Source organism: Anomaloglossus baeobatrachus, chromosome 11 (assembly GCF_048569485.1).
Source record: "Anomaloglossus baeobatrachus isolate aAnoBae1 chromosome 11, aAnoBae1.hap1, whole genome shotgun sequence".
Taxonomy (NCBI): domain Eukaryota; kingdom Metazoa; phylum Chordata; class Amphibia; order Anura; family Aromobatidae; genus Anomaloglossus; species Anomaloglossus baeobatrachus.
This window is the reverse complement of record NC_134363.1, coordinates 57,578,633-57,604,246: the sequence shown is the minus strand read 5'-3', so window position 1 is coordinate 57,604,246 and position 25,614 is coordinate 57,578,633. Positions and strand designations below refer to the sequence as shown.

General features: G+C 46.4%; 1 protein-coding gene across 2 annotated transcripts in view; it reads right to left on the bottom strand.

The window, feature by feature from the left end:
• The window catches only part of LILRB5 (leukocyte immunoglobulin like receptor B5), a 103,225-nt gene extending 79,162 nt beyond the window's left edge, over nt 1-24,063 (bottom strand). For both annotated transcript variants that reach the window (XM_075329421.1, XM_075329422.1), the window contains exons 1-2: nt 23,986-24,063; nt 8,600-8,632 (exon numbers count right to left, since the gene is read on the bottom strand). In XM_075329421.1, the coding sequence (XP_075185536.1) occupies nt 8,600-8,632; nt 23,986-24,016 (64 nt within the window). In that variant the 5' untranslated portion in view covers nt 24,017-24,063. The remainder of the gene's footprint in view (nt 1-8,599; nt 8,633-23,985) is intronic.
• Between the last annotated feature and the right edge of the window lie 1,551 nt (nt 24,064-25,614).

The following is a 25,614-nucleotide window of genomic DNA, read 5'->3' as shown; positions in this document are numbered from 1 at the left end:
AACGGAACGGGGAAGCAGAACGGGGAGTCGACCGTGTGCTAGAGCATGTCGCCGGTACACGGCGATACACAAACATGCACCGTGTAACAGAGAGATGCAATGACAGGTCCTACATGACGTGTCATAGTCATTTGACCAGTCTGTAGCCAATGAGATAACAGACACGTGACTGGTCACATGGCTATTTTGACGACGTCACGGAAGGTCCTGTCAGTGCTGGTTATCGGGAGAACGCAGCGATCATCGGAAGGAATAGCGACAGGAGACAGAGTGCAGGACTCATCACGGGCACCGGTAAGTGTTATGGCAATGTTTATTAACTGTATGTGAACATTTATAATGTGTTTTTATGTGTTTGTGATTTCCTCCCATTGTTTCCTATTGGTTCGAGTGGTTTGCCGAACCGGTTCGCCAAACCGAACTAGAACCAGACCTCGGTTCGGCGAACCGAGCTTGAGCCGAACCGCGACCGGTTCGCTCATCTCTAGTTATGTGATGGGGCAGGGGGCTGTAAAATAAAGAATATAGTTAATAATAACATTGTCATTATACTTACAGGTCCCGCGACGCGTCCTGCAGACTCCTGCCACTTCTCCTTCCGATCATCGCTGTGCCCTCCCAGTAACCAGCACTGATGATAGGACCTTCCGTGACGTCATAGCATGTGATCAGTCACATGTGTATTATCTCATTGGCTACAGACTGGTCACATGGCTATGACGTCATGCTAGGTCCTGTCAGTGCATCTCGCCAGTATGCGTTGCTCGCCCGAGCATTTCTGTACTCAGTATACTCGGCAAGTGCCGTGTACCGGCGAGATGCTCAGGCACATGCTTGGCTCCCTGTCCCTGCATGTCGGCGCTCTTTACAGAGTCAGCCCACATGCAGGGATTGGCTGCCACAGCCGGTGAATAGCGGCATCGGGAATCAGATAATCAAAGATCTCTGTTGCTATAGTAACCCACCTGTCAAGTTACTATTGCAACGGTGGCAGCGGTGATGTCACCGCTTACCATCCCGCAGCCTCTGCTCACTCATTGAGTGACTAGACAGCACGGGGAGCAGAAGTGTTCTTCCTCCCATGCAGTGCTGTCTGATATAGCAGAGCTGCATTGGTTGAAGGAGAAAGTATACAGAAGACCAAGATCGTGGGGGAATGAGAGGGAATAATAAAGATGGGTTCTCTAAGTGTGTCTCTGTATTTATTTATAATAAAGTATTTTTTCTCTGTTTGGTATCTTTTTTTAAACCCTTTATTAGAGATTCTTAATGCCTGACATTTAGAATCTCTGGCTTAATACTAGCTGGTAAAACAAAGCTGGTATTAAACCCTTATTACCCAACGTGCCACCCGGCATCAGCGCTGCTGGAAGAGTTGGATCCAGCGCCAGAAGATGGCGCTTCTATGAAAGCGCCATTTTCTGGGGCAGCTGCGGGCTGCAATTTGCAGTGGGGGGGCCCAGAAAGCTTGGGCCAACCTGCACTGTGGATTTCAATCCCCAGCTGCCTAGTTGTACCTGGCTGGACACAAAAATGGGGCGAAGCCCATGTCGTTCTTTTTTTAATTATTTCATGAAATTCAGAAAATAATTAAAAAAAGGGCTTCCCTATAATTTTAGTTCACAGCCGGGTACAAATAGGCAGCTGGGCGTTGGGGGGCAGCCAGTAACTGCCTGCTGTATCTGGCTAGCATACAAAAATATGGTGAAGCCCAGGTCAATTTTTTTTTTAGTTTTTTGGCAAAAAACTTAAAAAAAAGTGCTTCCCAGGATTTCCATTGCCAGTGAAGGTAACACCAAGCAGTTCGGGTTAGCAGCCAGTAGCTCCTTGGATTACCCTTAGCTAGCAACACAAAAAATGCAGCGGGAGCCCACACATTGTTTTTTTAATTATTTATTTAAATAACTAATTTGATTGCCTGACATCACAGTACTGTAAAAATAAATAAATCATTAAAAAAATGACGTAGCGCTCTGCGGTATTTTTTTTATTCTCAGCGCAGATAAAGCAGTCGGCTATGGGCTGCCACCTTCACCCCCATCTGCCTGGCGTTATCTTGGCTGGCAATCAAAATACAGGGAAGTCCATTATTTTTTTTTATTTAAAAAAATAATTAAAAAAAAAGATGCGTGGGCTCCCGCCGTATTTTGATCGCCAGTCAGGTAAAACCAGGCAGCTGGGGGCTGGGATTCTCTGCAGCCCGCAGCCACCCCTGGAAATGGCGCATTGTTTCTTAGCGCCATTTCCAGGTGCTTTACCCAGCTCGTCCAGTGGCCCTGATGGCAGTGGCTCGCTGGGTAATAAAGGGATTAATACCAGCTTTGTATTCTCAGATGGTGCTAAGCCCGAAATTCATGGTGTCACGCCGAATTAGACATGGCCACCATGATTTTGTAGGAAACAGTAAAAAAGCACAACACAGAGATTTTTTTTATAAGAAATAAAACAAAAAACATTTAGAGACTCCACCTTTATTATAAAAAAAATCCACAGGGACAGCAATGTCAGCTTTGCTACATCACTGTGCACAGACACATAATAAATAAAGAAATGACGTTTGAAACACCATTCTAAAGCGGGCTTTACACGCTGCGACATCGCTAATGCGGAGTCGTTGGGGTCACGGAATTCGTGACGCACATCCGGCTGCATTAGCGATGCCGTTGCGTGTGACACCGATAAGCGATTTTGCATCGTTGCAAAAACGTGCAAAATCGCTAATCGGCGACACGGGGGTCCATTCTCAAATCTCGTTACTGCAGCAGTAACGAGGTTGTTCCTCGTTCCTGCGGCAGCACACATCGCTGCGTGTGACGCCGCAGGAACGAGGAAGCTCCTCTTACCTGCCTCCCGGCCGCTATGAGGAAGGAAGGAGGTGGGCGGGATGTTACGTCCCGCTCAGCTCCGCCCCTCCGCTGCTATTGGGCGGCGGTTCAGTGACGTCGCTGTGACGCCGCACGGACCGCCCCCTTAGAAAGGAGGCGGTTCGCCCGTCACAGCGACGTCGCCGGACAGGTATGTATGTGTGACGGGTCTGGGCGATGTTGTGCGGCACGGGCAGCGATTTGCCCGTGTCGCGCAACAGATGGGGGCGGGTACCCACACTAGCGATATCGGGACCGATATCGCAGTGTGTAAAGTAGCCTTTAGTCTGAACTGAGTGCAAAAACCTAAAAAAAATTCACTATACAGAGAGAAGTGACTATGCAAAGGGAATACATGTAATAGCAGAAACTGCTGTGTGAATACTGGCCTGAAAAATACAATAGCTACATGCAAAATGGAATCTGCATTACTGCCATGAAATATGAATAAAGAGAAATGTAGCTATTGAATTGATCAATGCAACAGAGCCCCAAACCTCTTCACGGTATTCTCTTATTTTTGGGGTCCATAGCTAATGTGTGTCCTCTCATGCAGATCAGACTTTGGGGTACGTTGCACGTTGCGAAATCGCAGGTGCGATGTCGGTGGGGTCAAATCGAAAGTGACGCACATCCGGCGTCGCTGTCGACATCGCAGTATGTGAATCCTTTTACATACGATTAACGAGAGCAAAAGCGTCGTTATCGTATGATCGGTGTAGGGTCCGACATTTCCATAATTTTGCAGCAGCGACAATACGATGTTGCTCCTCGTTCCTGCGGCAGCACACATCGCTGTGTGTGAAGCCGCAGGAGCGAGGAACATCACCTTACCTGCGTCTTGGCTGCAATGCGGAAGGAAGGAGGTGGGCGGGATTTTTACGTCCCGTTCATCTCCGCCCCTCCGCTTCTATTGGCCGCCTGCCGTGTGACGTTGCTGTGACGCCGCACAACCTGCCCCCTTATCAAGGAGGCGGGTTGCCGGACAGAGCGACATCGCAGGACAGGTGAATGCACGTGAAGCTGCCATAGCGATAATGTTCGCTACGCCAGCTATCACAAGATATCGCTGCTGCGACGGGGGTGGGGACTATTGCGCTCGACATCGCAGCATTGGCTTGCGATGTCGCAGTGTGCAAAGTACCCCTTAGAATGGTGTTCCAAATGTTATTTCTCTTTATTCATATTTTATGGCAGTAATGCTGATTACATATTTTTTTCATTTTTACATGTAGCTATTGTATTTTTCAGGCCAGTATTCACACAGCAGTTACTGCTATTACATGTATTCCCCTTGCATAGTCACTGGTGTGCATACCTTCTCTCCATATTACAAAACCAATTGAATAATTAGGTCCATAATATCATAACCCATGTGTATGAACGGTCACCAAAAAAGACCACAAAGACAGCAAAAAGACCTTCATATTAAATAATTATTGCACCTCTGTCTAATTAAATACTCCAAAAACATGTTTCATTTTGTAATGAGGTGCAAATTTATTTATGAGTATGCAAAGTTAATTAAAGGGATAACAAAAAAGAGCACAGAGTTCACAGTAGTGTTTGTAGATTCATATTAAAAACAGGGGGGTGCGCCTGGAGGGTCCAGCCCAGAAAACATGATCATATGGGAAATAATTCATAGGGTACAATGGTAACAAAACTAATGGATCAGATCACCAGGTTATTCAAAAGATCCCACAACATGCCATAAGTATTCATAGGACATACAGTGTCAGTTATTGCACAAATTGCCCACCAATTTATATTATAGCAAGGTGTGCAGCAATCCAACAGCATACGGAGCAACAAAATACACAGAAAGATAATTGAGTCTTAATCATATGCCAAAGGAGGCAGTTGAAACCATAATGCAACCCTTGGCATAGTATATACAATAATCAGACCCTATTATACAATTGTGAATGCCCAAAATAGCAGATATAAGTTAATGGTACCATATTAATAAAGAGAGTTCCATGATTAAGTATATACATGAAAAATAGTGGTGCCACCAGGAATCCTGAGTGGGACCAATGAGCTGTGTTGCTGGATCTGGTATCTCACCACAGAATCTGGGGAGACCCTCAACATGCACACCCCCCTGCACCTCGACGCGTTTCTCTGCCGCTTCGTCGGGCGGTGCAGGGGTGATGTGGGTGGCCGTTTATATAGGGGCCAGTGTTCCTAACCGTCCTATGGTGGCGCGCCGCGGACACCCGATGTCCATCACCCACGCCGCCCGGCGTCCCGGAAGTCAGACCGCGCATGCGCGCAAGCCAGACTCCCAATAGGACTCCGGGCAGAGAGGAGGAGGGAGGATCAGGGGGCCGTGCGCGCACAGGACGGAGGCTGTCAGCACCATATTGGAGAAGGGACACCCGATGTCCATCACCCACGCCGGCCGGCGTCACGGAAGCCAGACCGCGCATGCGCTCAAGTCAGACTCCCAATGTGACGCCGGGCAGAGAGGAGGAAGGAGGATCAGGGGGCCGTGTGCATACAGGACGGAGGCTATCAGCACCATATTAGAGAAGGGAAAGAAGGAGGGCAGCACAGCAATGCTGCACAGAAAGCGGACAGCCAAATCCATAGAAATAAATAGTCATCACACCAATGTTACAATAAATTAAGAGTACAGGACATTTCTTTTCAGGTGTGCTGTTCATATATATGGCTGTAAATCCATAGGTGCAGACATCATTTCCGCTTTCTGTGCAGCATTGCTGTTCTGCCCTCCTTCTTTCCCTTCTCTAATATGGTGCTGATAGCCTCCGTCCTGTATGCACACGGCTAATTATTAGAGAAGGGAAAGAAGGAGGGCAGCACAGCAATGCCTCGGGCTGTCTAGACCCCTAGATGGGCATTCCCTACCACCTGGTCCCGCCCACTGGTGTGTCTGTCTTTCCCTGAGGGTCGGCTGAATGTAACCCAGTGAGGGAAGGTGTTATGCGGGGGCCTATGTGTGACTACCTGGTTTTGCCAGGGCGTCACATCACGTGTGTGTCATGCATGACAGACAGTCCTGTGGTTTCTGGCTATAGAAGGTCACAGCGTTTGGCTACACAAGCTGCTCTCTGACTTTCCCTTTTTCTCTGTTTGTGGTTTATCCCTTTATTTTTATGGCCCTGCTGATTTCCTCACCTTTTAAGCTGTTAATTTTCACACTTCCCTTTGTATCTTTAACTGCACTTGTGTTTTTAATGCACTCATTCCCCCTTGCTCTGTGCTCTGTGCTGGTGATACATATAAAACCCTTAACAAGTCTTCAGTGCAAACAGTTGGCTATCATTCATCTGTAGAAACTTTTTGACACATCGTTCCTTTCCCGATTATCGTTGCTGTTGCAGGACGCAGGTTGTTCATCGTTCCTGCGGCAGCACACGTCGCTATATGTGACACCGCAGGAATGAGGAACATCACCTTACCTGCGGCCGCCCGCAATGAGGAAGGAAGGAGGTGGGCGGGATGTCCGGCCCGCTCATCTCCGCCCCTCCGCCTCTATTGGGCGGCCGCTTAGTGACGCCGCTGTGACGCCGAACAAACTGCCCCCTTAGAAAGGAGGCGGTTCACTGGCCACAGCGACGTTGCTAGGCAGGTAAGTACATGTGACGGGTCCTAGCAATGTTATGCGCCACGGGCAGCAATTTGCCTGTGACGCACAACCGACGGGAGCGGGTGCTTTAACCAGCGTTCACATATTGGTCATTATTTGGTCCATAGCTCACATCAGTATTTGTAAGACAAAACCAGGTGTGTATGTACTGTATATGTGTGTGTGTATATGTGTTTATTTATGTGTCTGTATATATGTGTTTGTATGTATATGTATTTATGAGTGTATGTATGTGTTTGTATTTGTTTATGCATGTACTATATGTATGTTTGTGTATGTACAGTTAGGTCCAGAAATATTTGGACAGTGACACAAGTTTTGTTATTTTAGCTGTTTACAAAAACATGTTCAGAAATACAATTATATATATAATATGGGCTGAAAGTGCACACTCCCAGCTGCAATATGAGAGTTTTCACATCCAAATCGGAGAAGGGGTTTAGGAATCATAGCTCTGTAATGCATAGCCTCCTCTTTTTAAAGGGACCAAAAGTAATTGGACAAGGGACTCTAAGTCCTGCAATTAACTCTGAAGGCGTCTCTCTCATTAACCTGTAATCAATGAAGTAGTTAAAAGGTCTGGGGTTGATTACAGGTGTGTGGTTTTGCATTTGGAAGCTGTTGCTGTGACCAGACAACATGCGGTCTAAGGAACTCTCAATTGAGGTGAAGCAGAACATCCTGAGGCTGAAAAAAAAAGAAAAAATCCATCAGAGAGATAGCAGACATGCTTGGAGTAGCAAAATCAACAGTCGGGTACATTCTGAGAAAAAAGGAATTGACTGGTGAGCTTGGGAACTCAAAAAGGCCTGGGCGTCCACGGATGACAACAGTGGTGGATGATCGCCGCATACTTTCTTTGGTGAAGAAGAACCCGTTCACAACATCAACTGAAGTCCAGAACACTCTCAGTGAAGTAGGTGTATCTGTCTCTAAGTCAACAGTAAAGAGAAGACTCCATGAAAGTAAATACAAAGGGTTCACATCTAGATGTAAACCATTCATCAATTCCAAAAATAGACAGGCCAGAGTTAAATTTGCTGAAAAACACCTCATGAAGCCAGCTCAGTTCTGGAAAAGTATTCTATGGACAGATGAGACAAAGATCAACCTGTACCAGAATGATGGGAAGAAAAAAGTTTGGAGAAGAAAGGGAACGGCACATGATCCAAGGCACACCCCATCCTCTGTAAAACATGGTGGAGGCAACGTGATGGCATGGGCATGCATGGCTTTCAATGGCACTGGGTCACTTGTGTTTATTGATGACATAACAGCAGACAAGAGTAGCCGGATGAATTCTGAAGTGTACCGGGATATACTTTCAGCCCAGATTCAGCCAAATGCCGCAAAGTTGATCGGGCGGCGCTTCATAGTACAGATGGACAATGACCCCAAGCATAGAGCCAAAGCTACCCAGGAGTTCATGAGTGCAAAAAAGTGGAACATTCTGCAATGGCCAAGTCAATCACCAGATCTTAACCCAATTGAGCATGCATTTCACTTGCTCAAATCCAGACTTAAGACGGAAAGACCCACAAACAAGCAAGACCTGAAGGCTGCGGCTGTAAAGGCCTGGCAAAGCATTAAGAAGGATGAAACCCAACGTTTGGTGATGTCCATGGGTTCCAGACTTAAGGCAGTGATTGCCTCCAAAGGATTCGCAACAAAATATTGAAAATAAAAATATTTTGTTTGGGTTTGGTTTATTTGTCCAATTACTTTTGACCTCCTAAAATGTGGAGTGTTTGTAAAGAAATGTGTACAATTCCTACAATTTCTATCAGATATTTTTGTTCAAACCTTCAAATTAAACGTTACAATCTGCACTTGAATTCTGTTGTAGAGGTTTCATTTCAAATCCAATGTGGTGGCATGCAGAGCCCAACTCGCGAAAATTGTGTCACTGTCCAAATATTTCTGGACCTAACTGTATGTGTGTATTTGTGTGTATGTACGTGTGTGTATATATGTATATATATGTATTTGTGTGTGTATGTATGTGTATGTGTGGGTATGTGCTTATTAATGTATGCATCTGTGTGTATTTATGTGTGTGTGTCTGCATATGAATCATTGGAATTATATTTAAAATATAAAAAGTGTATATACTCACCAGACGTTAAATGTAATACAGGTAACAACAAACCTGAAAGATAAGTTATATTCAATTAAAACCAAAACAACTAAATGTTGTAGTTAAATCAGTTGACTGAGATGCCTCGAAAAATTGGTGTTTTCTGGACTACAAGAATACCTAAATATATACTGCTAGTGCTGCAGCTTCCTGTAGCCACAAGAAAGCCACCAAAGCCACAAGAAAATAGACTTAGAACACAGTGTGTGTTACATACTTACTTACTGTATATACATACATTGATATATTTTAAAACAGAATTAACTTACATGGCTCCATAATTTATATACAAACCAGAACATCTGTGTGTATCTCATTGAATACAAAACCAGTTTTAGTGATATTTTGCATGCCCTGTCTTTAACGCCAGACTAAAAATACTGAGAATATTAAAACTCAAAATCTCCCCCTTTCACAAGATTTAGCACCCCCAAGTTTAGGCTCAGTAGAAATAAAGAAGAAAATAGACGTCTGTGTGTTAAATGCAAAACCACAGTTTTTGTCCAAAGGGTCTAAAAGAAATAAAGTGACGGGGCCCAAAGAGACACTCTTAAAGGAGCAGCAATCATATAAAGTCTGTAATTTTAGTAATGGTTGTTAGTAACCAGTGCAGAAGTAACTTGGGCCTCATTTATGAAAATTGCCTCCTATTAAATTAATATTGTTCTGGTTGCCTATAACCACTGCAGAAGTATCTGGGGACTCATTTATGAAGATTGCCTCACAATAAGATCATTCTGGTTGCCTGTACCAACTGTTTTTGCCTAAAGGGTCTTAAAGAATAGTTCACATGTGGGGAGATAATGGGAAAATACTGTAGGGATGTTTAGGGGACTCTGATAGACATCAGTCTTTTATGTCATTGTCAGTATTGTTTCCATTGGTCTCACCCCCATCCTCCCATCTGCTCTCTGAGCCATGACTGTACCTTTAAATCAAGAGACCCCCCCCGCAGCTGTTACTCAAAAGGATCATTCAATGTAAAGAGCCAGGGACATATCACCCATCACACACCTGACGTCACAACATCAGGGGGATCAAAACATTCTAGGTCACACAAACTGCCAGACTATACACATTGATATGTGCAGTAAAGTCACCCATACCAAACTGCTCTCATAGTGCTGGAATGTACCACCAAAATTGAGTCAGATTATTATGTTAAATGTATTTTTTTTAAATGTTTTTTTCCAATTTTCCTTATAACAAACAAATCTGCGATTGCCGCCAGGACTTCGGCTTTCCTGACACCTGAGCCTCAGCACTCACAGCCATGGATGGTCCCTGTGCCATCCCTGCCTATTTAAACCTTTGAATGCCACAATTAATATCAATTTAGTGGGCTGGGAGAGGGATGGCACGCCCTCTTCCCTCCAATCGGTACATCCACTAAGTCATCACAAGGGCCCAATGGTTTACAACCTTCGGGTTACCAAACTACAGTAAGCCTCTGGGATCATGCCTGGAGCATGATCACAGATGCTTGTGTCAGAGCAGTATTGATAGATCTAATGTATTTCAATGCTGGTGCATTGCAATACATTAAATAAGTAATATACAGTGGAACCTTGGATTACGAGCATAATTGGTTCCGGGAGTGCGCTCTTAAACCTAGTTACTCTTATATCAAAGCAAATTTTCCCATAAGAAATAACTGAAACACAGACAGTTCGTTCCACAACCCAAAAATATTTACAGTATTTATACAAACTTATTACAGTAATACAAAATAATGTACTGTATTCATATAAAATTATTACAGTACACTAATAAAAAATACTGTAAAGTACAATAAAAAACATGTAAAACAAATTAAACTACACATTAGCTTCCAATAGAATTGTTGGTGTGTGAGAGGTGCATTATAAGCGATGTGCTGCACTGGTTAGCCGAAAGAGTACAATACTGTATCCACAAATGCAAATTGATAGACATGCTATATAGTATATACTGTACTGTGCTATAGTATACTGCATACAGTAAACAGTACAAATAGACAAAAAGTTACCTCCAGAGCGGGTCAGAGTGCGGTGAAAGGACGGACCCGGAAGTGTACACAGTGAGAATTTGCTCTTATTGTAAAGCATTGCTCTTAAACCAAGTTACAAATTTTTAAAAAGCTTTCCTTGTCTTGCAAAACATTCTCAAACCAAGTTACTCTTAAACCTAGGTTCCACTGTATTAATAAGTAATACAATAAAAAGTAATGTTGCATAGAGGAACAAAGTAAAAAAGTAAAAGAAATTGAAAAAATATTTTTTAAAAAATCAGAAAATAAAGAACAAAAAAGTGAAAACAAAAATATACCAATAAATAAGTATATTCTTGTAAAAAAAATAAAACACATTATTGCCACTTCAGTAACAATCAGATCTATAAAACTATAAAACTAGTTAACCCCATTCAGTGAACACCGTAAAAATAATACCGCAAATATAACAAAAACTGTCTTTTCACCATACAGCTGATAAAAGTGGAATAAAACAAGATCAAACAGTCACTTTTAAATAAAAATGATATAACTGAAAACAACATCTTGTCCTGCAAAAAAGAAGCCATAATACAGCTCTGTCAGGAAAAAATAAAAATCCTATAGCTCTCAGAATACAGCAATGCAAAAACTATTTTTTTCTGTAAAATTGTTTTCATTATATAAAAACATAACAAAACAACAATATAAATGTAGTATCATTGTAATCATACTGGCCCAAAGAATAAAACTGTTATCACTTTTACGACACGGTAAACAACGTATAAAAATAAAAAAGTGCCGTTTCTTCTTGCTTCTGACTCACAAATAGTGAAATACAAAGAAATCAAAATGTATTATGTGGCCCAAAATTGCACCAATAAAAAATTAAACTCATCCTGCAAAAAACAATTCCTCACATGACTCTGTTGGCACAAAAATAAAAAATACTATAGTCTTCAAAATTTGTTTATGCAAAAAACCTTTATTTTGTAAAAAATCGTCTTAAGGTACCGTCACACTAAGCGATGCTCCAACGATCCCACCAGCAACCTGACCTGGCAGGGATCGCTGGAGCGTCGCTACACAGGTTTCTGGTGAGCTGTCAAACAGGCAAATCTCACCAGTGACCAGCCCCCAGCCAGAAGCGACGCGTGGAAGCGATGCTGCTCTTGGTAACTAAGGTAAATATCGGGTAGCCAACCCGATATTTACCTTGGTTATCAGCGCACACCGCTTAGCGCTAGCTCCCTGCACTCCTAGCCAGAGTAAACATCGGGTTAATTACCCGATGTGTATTCTGGCTGTGTGCAGGGAGCAAGGAGCCGGCACTGACAGCGTGAGAGCGGCGGACGCTGGTAACGAAGGTAAATATCGGGTAACCAAGGAAAGGGCTTCTTGGTTACCCGATATTTACATTGGTTACCAGCGTCCGCAGAAGCCGGCTCCCTGCTCACTGAACATTCAGTTGTTGCTCTCTCGCTGTCACACACAGCGATGTGTGCTTCACAGCGGGAGAGCAACAACTAAAAAATGGTCCAGGACATTCCGCAACAACCGTCGACCTCACAGCAGGGGCCAGGTTGTTGCTGGATGTCACACACAGCAACATCGCTAGCAACATCGCTGTTGCGTTACAAAAGTCGTGCCTCAGCAGCGATGTTGCTAGCAATGTTCCTTAATGAGACGTGGCCTTTAGTGTGATAGTATCCAAACCTAAAACAACCTATATATACCTAGTATTGCTGCAATTGTACTGACTGTAGGAATAACTTATACTGCAGAGTGAACAGTGGAAAAAATAAGTAATCAAATCAAATTCTTCAACCGCTGTTGAGTTATTCATTATCTTTTCTTCACTTTCCTCAATAATATAAAATGTTGTGACACACCTGTGGTGTCAATATCCTTACTGTACCCCAGATAAATTCATTAAGGGGTGCATTTTGTAAAATGGGGTAAATTGTGGGGGTTTTCAGCTGTACTGTCACCATTTATTTTTTCATTTTCATGGCTCAATGTTATAAAATTCTGTAAAGTACCTTGGGGTTCAAGGTGCTCACTAAACATCTAGATAAATTCTTTGAGGGGTCTAGTTTTCAAAATAGGATCACTTGTGGGGGGTTCAATATTTAGTCACATCAGAGACACTCAAAACACAACATAGTGTCTACTACCAATTCCGGCCAAGTTCAAAAAGGGAAATGGCGCTCCGTCCCTTCTGAGCCCTGCAGTGCGCTCAAACAATAGTTTTTCACCACATATGGGGTATTGGCGTACTGAGGAGAAATTCGACAACAAATTGTATTTTATCCTGTTTACCTTGTGAAAATGCAAACTTTGGGGCTAAAGGAACATTTTTTGGGGAAAAAGTTACATTTTCATTTATTTCCTTCCACATTGCTTTGGTTCCTGTGAAACACTTAAAGCGTTAATAAACTTCTTGGATGAGGTTTTGAGCAGTTTGAGGTGTGTAGTTCTTAGAATGGTGTCACTTTTGGGTATATATTGTCACCTAGGCCTCCAAGTCACTTCAAATGTGATGTGGTCCCTAAAAACTGCTGATGAACTTTTAACCCTGCTAACTTCCTAACAAAAGTTATGTTTCAAAAATTGTGTTGATGTAAAGTAGACATGTGGGAAATGTGATTTAGTAACTATTTTGTGTGACCTAATTCACTGATTTAAGGATATAAAAATTCAAAGTTTGAAAATTGGGAATTTTTCAAAATGTTTGCCAAATTTCCTATATTTTCAAATAAAAGCAAAAAATATCATGCTACATTTACAACTATCATGAAGTACAATATGTCACAAAGAAAAAATTCTTAGAATCACTGGGATATGTTGAAGCTCCAGAGATATTACATCATAAAGTGACACTGGTCAAAATTGAAATTTTTTTTTCCTGGTAATGAAGGTGAAAAACGGCTGGGGCTTGAAGGGGTTAAAATTACACATTTGTGTGCTGCATGTTAAGGCCACAATTGCAATTTTGCATGAAAGCAAAAATAAAACTAAATAAAAAAAGAATATAAAGTATTTAGTTGGTTCAGGAATTAGACGCTCATTAGTCAGCACTGCCTGCATCAGCTGGAGTGTTCTCCAATTGCTGTATATTAACCACTTAAATGCCTCTGTCAATCACTAACAGTGGGTATTTAACCCCTTTACAACCAAGGACATGGTCGCCTATCTCCCATTACCGCGGGCTCCGGCGGCGAACCCGTGGTAATCCCCGCACATGTCTGCTGATCTGATTAGCAGACATGTGGGACTAACAGGCAAAGATGGATCGTAAATCTGCCCGCACCTGTTAACCCTTTAGATCGCACTGTCAAACAATGACAGCATAATTTAAATGGCTGCGGCAGGTATCGCACTGTTCCTCGCCACCATCGGTGGCCCCGTGATGCGATCATGGGGTGCCAATGTGTTGCCATGGTAGCGCAGGGTCAGCTGATGACCCCTGATGCTGCCATGACTCACTTCCTCTCTCAGAAACACAGCATTTCTGCTAATCAGTGCTGCTCTGATCAGCAGAAATGAACAAGTGATCAGACTTCTGATCCACAAATTCCCCTAGGGAGACTAGTAAAATAAATATAAAAGGTAAGAAAAAAATATGAAAAAATACAAAAAACCCTAAAAGTTCAAATCAACCCTCTTTCACCCCATTGAAAATCAAACAGTTAAAAATTAAAAAAATATACACATATTTGGTATTTCCGAGTTTGAAATGTCTGATCTATCAAAACATAAAATCAATTAATCTGATTGGTATGTCGCGGGCGGAGGAGGGGACGCTGCGCTCTCCCACTGCTCGGGTCCGGCTGCTGCTGCTGCTCGGTGGTGGCTCGAGCGGTTGGCCGGATCCCGGGGACTCGAGCGGCGTTCCTCGCCCGTGAGTGAAAAGGGGTTTTGATTGTGGGGATTTGATATTGTCCGTGACGCCACCCACGGTTGTGGTGAAGTTTTGACACCACCGCTGCTCTGGACGGGGATCCCGGGAGCGGTGACAGGGAGCAGCTTTGATGTTAGTTCTCCCCTCCGTGGGTAGGGGGTTGGTTGTCCTGGGTCCCAGTGATGGGGTAGGGATGGATGGCAGGCGGGTTACGGGGCCTGGTGAGGTGCAGGGTCGCGGGGGCAGCGCTGTGCCGCACGGCACAGTGGTACTCACTCAGCCAATGATGAGTACACAGTTCTCAGTAAAACACACGGCTGGATGGACGGGTCCCACAGACGGCTGCGGTGTTGATTCTCCCGGCAGGTTTATGGTGACTGCCTTTCCCTGCACCTGTGTTGTGTAACGGTTCCAATGGGTTCCCACCGGTAACCCGCTCCCCAGCTTGGATGGGTGCTGGAGGAGCCCCTTTTGCCCGCAGGCTCTGGCCCTGGGAACTTTAGCCTTGGCGGTGACTGTGTTTCCCTCTCTCGGTTGGACGGTTGCCTTCTGTCGGGACTTGGCTGCTGGGAAACCCAGGAGGTTCCCTTCGCTAACGGATTTGGCAAATTCACGGCGACTCCTAGCCTTGCTGGGGTCCGTAAGCCCCTGCCGGGTGGTCCTGGCTTCTCTTTGTATACCGGTCCGGTACTGCCGGGCCACCGCCCATCCACGGTCCTTACGGTTAGCTCCAATAGGCCACTCCTGCAGACGGTCACCACCGTCTGCCAACCTTGCTGATCCATCCGGGCCACACACCCGGACCAACTTCAGTCTGCTCTACTGCCACTTTCCTTCCTTCCACTTCCACTTTCCTAACTGATCTGCAAACTTTCACTACTTTTCCCACCTCCAGGACTGTGAACTCCTCGGTGGGCGGGACCAACCGCCTGGCCCACCCCCCTGGTGTGATCATCAGCCCCTGGAGGGAGGCAACAAGGGTTTTGTCTGACTTTGGTGTGCCTGACCGGGAGTGTGGGGCGTGTTGGTGTTGTTCTCTGTGGCCCCTGGCTTGTCCAGGGCGCCACATTCCCCCCTTAGTTAAATGCAGACCGTCCGCGGGCTGCCCGTCCATCACCGGTTTTATTTTTACAAACTGAAAAATAAGAAAAACGGTAAACAGATTACAAGCATAATAACATCTTCCCACATCGGGAGGTACTCTTACTTAAACATTGCAAACGGTTACGGCTTCCGCTCTCTCCCACCCAAGCAACCTGGCCCTGATGCTGCCCATAAGCAAACAGGCAGCACCCCTTGACCCCAGTCCAGCACAAGTTGCCCGAGCGGGTTCTGTCCTTTTCAGGGGACCCACTTCCATGGGGAACCCCTGAAATCCCCCGGAGGATCGCCACCGGTTACGGTGGTGGCTGGGCCCCAGCCTGCTCCACTGCGGGCCCTTCCTCCAATCTGCCTCTCCGGAGGCGGCAACGGTGAAAACCACAAACATAATTATTTACAAGCCAAAAGTTCGTGGTTGCCTTGCTAGTTCTCAGGCTTGTCCATAAGGAGTCCCTTATGCAAAACTTGTAAGCAGTCCCCACGGGGACAACGGTGCCGGCATCGACCGGTCTCAATCAGGCTGACAATCAGGTAAATCTTTGGTTAATCATTCACTTATCATTCTTTTAAACGGTACTTCTAACACATACAGACACAATTCCCCCTTTTTAAAGAGTAGTTTCACTGTACCTAAGTGGGGGCCTACCTAGGTTAGGACGAGTGGACCTCCGGGGTCCGGTATTAGTGGGGACAGGCAGTGGGACAGAGAGAACAATTAGTTCCTCTTCCCTGCTACCGTGTGGGGCAGGCGGAGGCATAGGGGAGCTGGGTACAGGTTCAACCCTGGGCACTGGCTCCTGGTTGACCACTTCCATCACTTCCTCATCCACGGGTTGTGGGAACAGTATCACTGGAAGAATCACTGCGCCATTCTGTGTAGGCCAGTCTGCTGGAAAGTCACCCATCACGGTGTGGATTACCTCTTTTGCCTCCTCCGCCGGTCTAGGAACCGGAGCTTCAGCCGCTGCCCTCAATGCTGGTGGGCACCTCTTTAGATGGTCCCGGGAAACCGTGGCCAAAGTGCCCCCTTGGTCACGACTGATCTGGTAGGTCTTCCCATCTTCCCATCCTGTGGGCTGTATGACATATGGGGTCTGCTCATATTGATCATCCAGCTTGTGGGTCCTCCTTTTTCGCTTCAGCACCACATCTCCAGGCTGGAAAGGGCCAGCAGATGCCTTCTGATTAAAACGCTGCTCCTGTTGTTTCCGACTCCAACTCAAGTTCTTCTCAACATACTCCTGAATTTGTCGATACTGTACCCTCCGCCGGGTGTCCCATTCAGCTATTGAAGGGAGTGCTTCTGGGGCTTCCAATCCCATGTCCAAATCCACCGGTAGCCGGCCGGGGCGAGCCCTCATCAGGTATGCTGGGGTGCATTTCGTTGAGCTGGAAGGGATATTGTTGTACATATCGACCAAGTCAGGTAGCTTCTCCGGCCACAGGTTCCGCTCCTCTAGCGGCAACGTCTTGAGGAGGCCCAGGACCAGGTGGTTCATTTTTTCCCACATGCCGTTGGTTTGGGCATGGTAAGGCGTGGTCCGGATTTTCTTGCAGCCGAACAACTGACAAAATTCATGGAATACCTCCGCTTCTAAGGCTGGGCCTTGGTCAGTAAGCACCTTCTCAGAGTATCCATGTGGTCGGCAGAAATAAGCCTGGAACGCTCTAGCGGCGGTACGGCCAGTTAGGTCTTTGACTGGGACAACCACCATGAACCTTGAATAGTGGTCTACAATGGTTTGAGCGTAGGTGTACCCACTTCGGCTGGGGTGAGCTTTACATGGTCCAGGGCAACCAGCTCCAGCGGTTGATGTATAACGATCGGGTGTAGGGGCGCCTTCTGGCTGGCCTCATCCTTCCTTCTCGTGCAAGGGCCACACTCTCGGCACCAGGCCTCTACAGATTCCCGCATTCCACTCCAATAGAACCGCTCTCTCAACAGCATCTCTAGCTTCTTCCATCCGAAGTGTCCAGCACCATCATGGTATGCTTGCAGGACAGTGGGCACGTTAGCTTGGGGAATCACCAACTGGCGGATCTTCTCATGGGTTTTCGGGTTAATCAGCTCACGGTACAACTTCCCCTGGTGCAGATACAGCCGGGTCCATTCTCGCCACAGGCGTTGGCCCTCAGCTGGGTCTATCCCAGCAGCGCCTTGTTCCACCAGGATCTTGACTAGGCGGACAGCGGGTGCCTGGTCCTGGGCTTCTTGCCACTCCTGGCTGGGCAGCGGGTCCAGGTTTACTCGTTGTTGATGGACATGCACCTTCTCAGTCGGTGGCTGATGAAACGCGGGCAACTCAATCTCTTCGAGGTCGTCATCCTCAGGCCCTTCTTCCCACAGGTGGGGCACCCGAGAGAGTTCATCGGCATTAACGTTGGCACGGCCGGCCCTGTACTTGATAGTAAAATCGTAGTTAGCTAGCCTAGCCACCCACCGCTGTTCCAACGCGCCCAGCTTGGCTGTGTCCAGGTGGGTCAGCGGGTTATTATCCGTGAAAGCGGTAAACTTAGCCGCTGCTAGGTAATGGTGGAACCGCTCGGTGATAGCCCACACCAGTGCCAGGAGTTCAAGCTTGAAAGAGCTGTAGTTCTCAGGGTTCCTCTCAGTCGGTCGAAGCCTTCGGCTAGCATAAGCAATCACTTTTTCTTTTCCGTCTTGGACCTGGGATAGGACTGCCCCTAAACCTACATTACTGGCATCGGTGTAGATGATGAAGGGGTGGTTGTAATCAGGGTATGCTAGGATTTCTTCTAGCAGCAGGACGGTCTCAAAATTTAGATGCCCCAGACAGCATTCCATCAGCCGTTGGAAGGTTCCAGGGGCATTGCACAGCCCGAACGGCATGCTATTAAATTCGCAGAGTCCCATAGGGGTGGCAAATGCAGTCTTCTCTCGGTCTTCTGGCGCCACAGCCACCTGCCAGTACCCGCTGGTGAGGTCAAGGGTGGAAAAATAGTTAGCGGTTCTCAGCACAGCCAGAGATTCCTCAATGCGGGGCAGAGGGTAAGCGTCCTTATGCGTTATCTGGTTAATTTTCCGGTAATCCACACACATCCACATGGTGCCATCCTTCTTCTTAACCAGTATCAACGGGGTGGCCCAGGGACTACAGCTGTCCCTAATAACCCCTGCCTCCTTTATGTTCCTCAACATGTCCTTGGCACATTGGTAGTGTGCAGGGGGAATAGGCCTGTACCTCTCTTTGATAGGGGGGTGCTCACCGATGGGGATATGGTGTTGGACCCCTTTAATCTGCCCAAAGTCTAGGGGATGTTTGCTAAAAACTCGCTCATACTCCCGTACCACCCGGTATACCCCTTCTTTGTGATGTGTAGGGGTATCATCAGTGCCTACATGTAGCTGTCGGCACCACTCGGCTAACTCCCCTGGGGATGGGTGAGAGCTGGCAGTAGGTGGTGAGGTTGGGGGAACGGCCTCGCGGATGGTGTGGGGATCCAGAGTGAACAGTTTGGCAAGGGTAGCGTACCGGGGAAGCCTCACTTCTTCCTCCCCGCAGTTCAGCACCCTTACGGGCATTCTCCCCTTCTTTACATCTACCACCCCTCGGGCGGCCATTACTGTGGGCCAGTTTTCAGAGGGCATGGGCTCTATCATGGCGGGGTAGTCACGCCCCTGGGGCCCTACCACTGCCCTACACAAAATCATCATCTCGCTCCTGGGAGGCACAATCAAAGGGGCAACATCCATCACTCTCACCCCACCAATCTCTCCTCCTGTCGAGTTCACATGTTGGCGGTACATCAGGGCTCGGATCTCACGCTGCACAGCTCTCTGTCGGCTCCCCGCCGCCGTAGCGGCCAGCTGCTGCAGTAGGGTCAGCACATCACTTATACAGTGCTCCATCACGTTAGTCCCTAGCACTACCTTCGGGTTATGATCACTGGGTTCATTCATTATCACAATCATACCCTGGTGTTGCAGTTGAGCCCGTCCCACAGTCATGGCCACTTGCTTGTACCCCACTTGGGTCAATAGGAGTCCATCAGCAGCAATCAGTGTCATACTGGCATCTGGGGGAGCCAGTTCGTCTTTTCCCCAATACCGTTGATACAGTGTGTATGGTATAGTGGTTACCCGTGATCCAGTGTCCAGGAGAGCCATCACCGGTATGCCGTCCACAGCCACGGGGATGATAGGCCGGGCCCCGATGTACCGGTCCCGCCAGTCTGGGGGGCCATAAGGTTCTACTCCTGAGGATTGGCCCGTGGCCCCAGGGGTTGCTCGTTTAACGGACACCGTCGGGAGTAGTGGCCGGGTTTGCTGCACCTGTAACAGATTGGGGGTCCATACCGTGAGTCATTGGCCCTTCCCCGCTGCATCCAGGGGACGTCCTCAGCGCTGTCGGCGAGCTGCATCTTCGCCGGGGCCTGGGATCTGGTCGGGGGCTGGAGTGCGGCGAGGATCTTAGCAAGGTCCCCATCCATGCGGCGAACTTGAGTAGCAAGTTCTTCCATCGTTCCGCTTGGGGCTGCAGGCACTGGAGGTGCTGGTGGGGTAGGGGCCACCACAACGGGGGCAGTCTCAACCGGCCACGGTGCTGGCTCATGGGCTTCAGATGCGGGGGGTTGCAGAGCTTTGATGGCCCGTTCCTTTAATACGGCAAAGTCCACATCAGGGTGTTCTAGGGCCCAGAGCCGAAGTTGTTTGCGGTCCTCTGAGGACCTCATCCCCTGCACAAACTGCTCACTTAACATTTTGTTACTGTCCGCACTGTTGATGGTGTCCACCCGCTTCAGTGTGCGGAGTGCGGTTTGCAGGCGCAAGGCATAGTCCCGAATGCTATCTGCGGGCCGTTGCCGGCATTGATAGAACTGCATCCGCAACTCCACCTCGGTACGGGTCTCAAATGCAGTCTGCAGCTTCTCAAAGATGGTGGCTACAGAGGACCGGTCCCCCTCGGCCCAGGTCTCCGCCTCTTGCTCAACCGCGCCGGTTAGCTGCCCCAGCACTAGCGCTGCACATTGCTTATCAGTCAGGGGGTACAGTTCTAGTAGCGGACTAAGTTTTTTCCGGAAAACCTGCAAGGCATCAGGTTTCCCATCGTACTGCGGTAGCCAGGCAGCTCCGGGCACATAGGGCAAAGAGAACGGCATCACCTGAGCAAGAGCTGGGGCCGCGGCGCCCCCCGCCAGCGCGGCCGGGACCTGGGTAGGCCCATTCCCATCTACGGGTGCTCCCACGACTGCGTCCGCCACTCCTCCAGCGGCTCCGTCGGGCGCAGACATCTTGTTTCCGTCCCCCTTAGTCTCTTTCCGGCTCCTCCTCTATCGGGGCAGGTTTTGGCCTTCGCGCCTCCACTACTCGAGGAGACGCTCGAGCGGGGACTTTTCTCGCCCAAAATGGCGGCTTCTCAAATTTTTCGGCTGGACACCTCCGGCGGTCACAAGGCGCACCTCTACCAAACGGCAGAGTGGTAAGATCCTGTTCGTGACGCCAAGTTGTCGCGGGCGGAGGAGGGGACGCTGCGCTCTCCCACTGCTCGGGTCCGGCTGCTGCTGCTGCTCGGTGGTGGCTCAAGAGGTGGGCCAGATCCCAGGGACTCGAGCAGCGTTCCTTGCCCGTGAGTGAAAAGGGGTTTTGATTGTGGGGATTTGATATTGTCCGTGACGCCACCCACAGTTGTGGTGAAGTTGTGACACCACCGCTGCTCTGGACGGGGATCCCGGGAGCGGTGACAGGGAGCAGCTTTGATGTTAGTTCTCCCCTTCGTGGGTAGGGGGTTGGTTGTCCCGGGGCCCGGTGATGTGGTAGGGATGGATGGCAGGCGGGTTAAGGGGCCTGGTGAGGTGCAGGGTCGTGGGGGCAGCGCTGTGCCGCACGGCACAGTGGTACTCACTCAGCCAATGATGTGGACACAGTTCTCGGTAAAACACACGGCTGGATGGACGGGTCCCACAGACGGCTGCGGTGTTGATTATCCCGGCAGGTTGATGGTGACTGCCTTTCCCTGCACCTGTGTTGTGTAAAGGTTCCAATGGGTTCCCACCGGTAACCCGCTCCCCAGCTTGGATGGGTGCTGGAGGATCCCCTTTTGCCCGCAGGCTCTTGCCCTGGGAACTTTAGCCTTGGCGGTGACTGTGTTTCCCTCTCTCGTTTGGACGGTTGCCTTCTGTCGGGACTTGGCTGCTGGGAAACCCAGGAGGTTCCCTTCGATAACGTATTTGGCAAATTCACGGTGACTCCTAGCCTTGCCGGGGTCCGTAAGCCCCTGCCGGGTGGTGCTGGCTTCTCTTTGCGTACCGGTCCGGTACCGCCGGGCCACCGCCCATCCACGGTCCTTACGGTTAGCTCCAATAGGCCACTCCTGCAGACGGTCACCACCGTCTGCCAACCTTGCTGATCCGTCCGGGCCACACACCCGGACCAACTTCAGTCTGCTCTACTGCCACTTTCCTTCCTTACACTTCCACTTCCCTAACTGATCTGCAAACTTTCACTACTTTTCCCGCCTCCAGGACTGTGAACTCTTCGGTGGGCGGGACCAACCGCCTGGCCCACCCCCTGGTGTGATCATCAGCCCCTGGAGGGAGGCAACAAGGGTTTTGTCTGACTTTGGTGTGCCTGACCGGGAGTGTTGGGTGTGTTGGTGTTGTTCTCTGTGGCCCCTGGCTTGTCCAGGGCGCCACAGGTACACGGAAAAAAATTCCATACATCAAAATTAGGTTTTTTGGTTGCCACAAATTTTTTTTAAAATGCAATAACAGGCGATCAAAAAGTAGCACCTGCACAAAAATGATATAATTAAAAACGTAAGCTCGAGACACAAAAAATAAGCCACGACTGAGCCCCAGATCCTAAAAAATGAGAACGCTAGAGATCTCGAAAATGGTGATAAAAGCAAAATTCTTTTTTGGACAAATGTCTGAATTTTTTTTTACCAATTAGATAACAGTAAAAATATACATGTTTGGTATCTACAAACTCATACCGACCAGAAGCATCATATGGACAAATCAGTTTTACAAAAAAGTGAACACGGAAAATGAAATACCCCCAAAACAATCGTGCCATTGCACTTTTTTTGCAATTTCACCACACTTGGAATTTTTTTCCCTTTTTCCAGCACACTATATGGTAAAGCTCATGATTTCATTCAAAAGTACAACTCAAAAAATAAGCTCTTATATGACAATATTGAGAGAAAAATAAAAAAGTTATGTCTCTCAGAAGAAAGGGAGGAAAAAGGGAAAATCACACGGGGTAAAGGGGTTAAATGATGTGAACATCATTGGGGAACTGATGGATTTCTTTGGTGCTGTGGTAATATCATCAATCGAAATATTGCAATTTCAAAGTTCACTATAGGAAAAAAAAAAAATAAAAATATATATATATATATATATATATATATATATATATATATATACAGTATATATATATATATATATATATATATGTGTGTGTGTGTGTATATATATATATATATATATATATATATATATATATATAAATGTTTTTTTCACTCCTCAAAAATTAATAATAATAATAATAATAATAATAACTAACAATTTTTGGTATTGTTATGTCCAAAAAAGTCTGATATATATTGAAAATACAACTATATAACCTACGTTAAAAGCTTAAAACAATAAAAAAATCAGAATGCCAGAATAGCCATTTTTTTGGTTGCTGCACTTCCCGAAAAATATAAAAATAAAAATAAAATATAATTAAGATGTCATATGTACACCAACATTCTACCAATAAAAAAGTTAGCTTAGAGCGCAAAAAAGCCAGCCCATAACTAGCTCCATTGATGGAAAAATAGGAAGTTAAGAGTCAATGAAAATAGCCATGCATCCAAAAATTTAATGTAAAAAATTCCAATTTTTTTCCATCACTTATATATTAAAAAAACAAGTAAGTTTTGGATTGTTATAAACGTATTGGCCTACCTGAAAGTTCAAAAATGAAAAAATGTCTCATCCCTGAAGGGGTTAAAACTAAACATCAGTTTATAATGTGTGGATAACGGTACAAGGTCTCATCATAGTTAGGATAGTGAACAGTCGCTACATTTACAGGCAATACAGCACATTAGGAAATTATGCATTCTCCTGTTTATAGCTTGAGGAGATATGCAGCTTAGTGTAATTACATATATCATCATTACAATGAAAGTTACATATAATTTATAGACATTTATCACTTATTTTAACTGACACTCAAAGTATTAGCGGACCCAAAACAAGTAAAAAGTTTCAGGCTTGACATAATGAATGATGAAAATCTACAACCCAAACTCAAGTTCAAAACCACGAAACATAACGGAACCTTACAGCCTGCACAGTCTCCTCACTGCTCACACTATTGTATGGAGATAGTTGTACCCTTACTCCTTTATATGAGAAGTTTCTACTTACAAAGAAAGATTCTGAAGAAATTTGGGGACATTTTGCACCGGCCGAAGAAACCAAAGTGACACTTCGAGATGCCAGAGCTGAATGGAGGAAGTTCTTCTAAATAAATCTAGATGTTTATCACGACTTTGAGCTTCAACTTCCGGTTTCTTGTCATTTTGTGGCACTTTTTAAATTATCTTTCGAAATATCTTACATCTATAAATAAGTATTTACGCAATGTCTAATTTGCTCATATACAGGGGAACAAAAGTTGTGAGTCCCGATGAAGTCAAATAGATCCTGCATCTCCTGGCAGCAAACTACACCTAAAGAGTGTCAAAACAGCATTTTTTGTGTGATTTTTCTGCGAGCAGATGTAGAATCAATGTTGAAATTAATACACAAAATGTTTGCACCAAACCTGCATCTCCTGCCAAAAAATGCATCAATATCACATCAAAAAACTGCATCGCGTTTAGATGCGTTTTTTTATCAAAAGATGCAAGTTTGGTGTAGGAATTTGGTGTATAAATTCTAGCACCAAATATGCATCTCTTGGCCAAAAATCCTTGGTTTTCTTCCAGGAGATGCAGGTCTGATTGAACTCAGTTCACCTGTGATGAAGTCACTCAGATCAATGAGTTCGCCTGAGGTGAATTTACCTGTGGTCACAGGAGGGGGACCATGGGAACCTCCAGCTGTGACCGTAGGTAAACTCAGTAATCTCACCTCTCACAGCTGCAGCTCAGTCAGTGTCTGCCTGAAGCCACAGAGGGTGGTCACATTTTCTGTTTCCACGGCCTGCAACTTCAGTGTGTAGCACAGTCAGGATCTTTGGTGGACTTAGTATGGATTACATAGGGTCTGCAAGGGTGTTTTGTGGGTTAATAAATTGGGGAAAGAGGGTGTGTGTTATTTATTTCAAATAAAGAATTTTTTCAATGTTTGTGTTTTATTTCTTTTCACTTACAGGATTAGCAATGGAGGGATCTAATAGACCCCTACCCATTACTAATTTAGGGCTTGATGACAGCTGATAAATCACAGCTGTCATTAGCCCTTTATATTACCCCAATTGTCACCGCAGCAGGGTAAATGGGATGAGCAGGGTAAAACGCCTGTATTGTCTCATCTAATAGATGCAACAATCCTGGATGGCTGCAGGCTGGCATTTTTTGGCTGAGGAGAGTCCAATAACCATTGTCCTCCCAGGCCTGAGAATACCAGCCCCCGGTTTTGGCTTTATCTTCGCTAGGTATCAAAATTGGGAAAGACCACATGCCATTTTTAATAATTATTGAGCCAAGATATTGTGGATATTGTGCACTGCAGCCTGTAGCTGTATTCTTTATCTGCACTAGGTATCTACTGTATATATGGGGCACCCTACTTCATGTTTTTATTTATTTATTTCTTTTTGCATTTTACTTGGGCAGACAGACAGCCTCTGTGAGGGCAACCAATCAGAGATGCCAGCACGCCGGCAGTCTGACTGCAGCCAATCACAGATGCTGTCACAGATGGTGAGCAGGGGAAGCAGTGAATATGTATGAGATGTAATAAAAGAAAGGGGAGTCAGCACGATCTGAGAGTGACCTCCTGGACAAACCTTTCTTGCGAAACGCGTTGAGGTGCAGGGTAGTGTGGTCG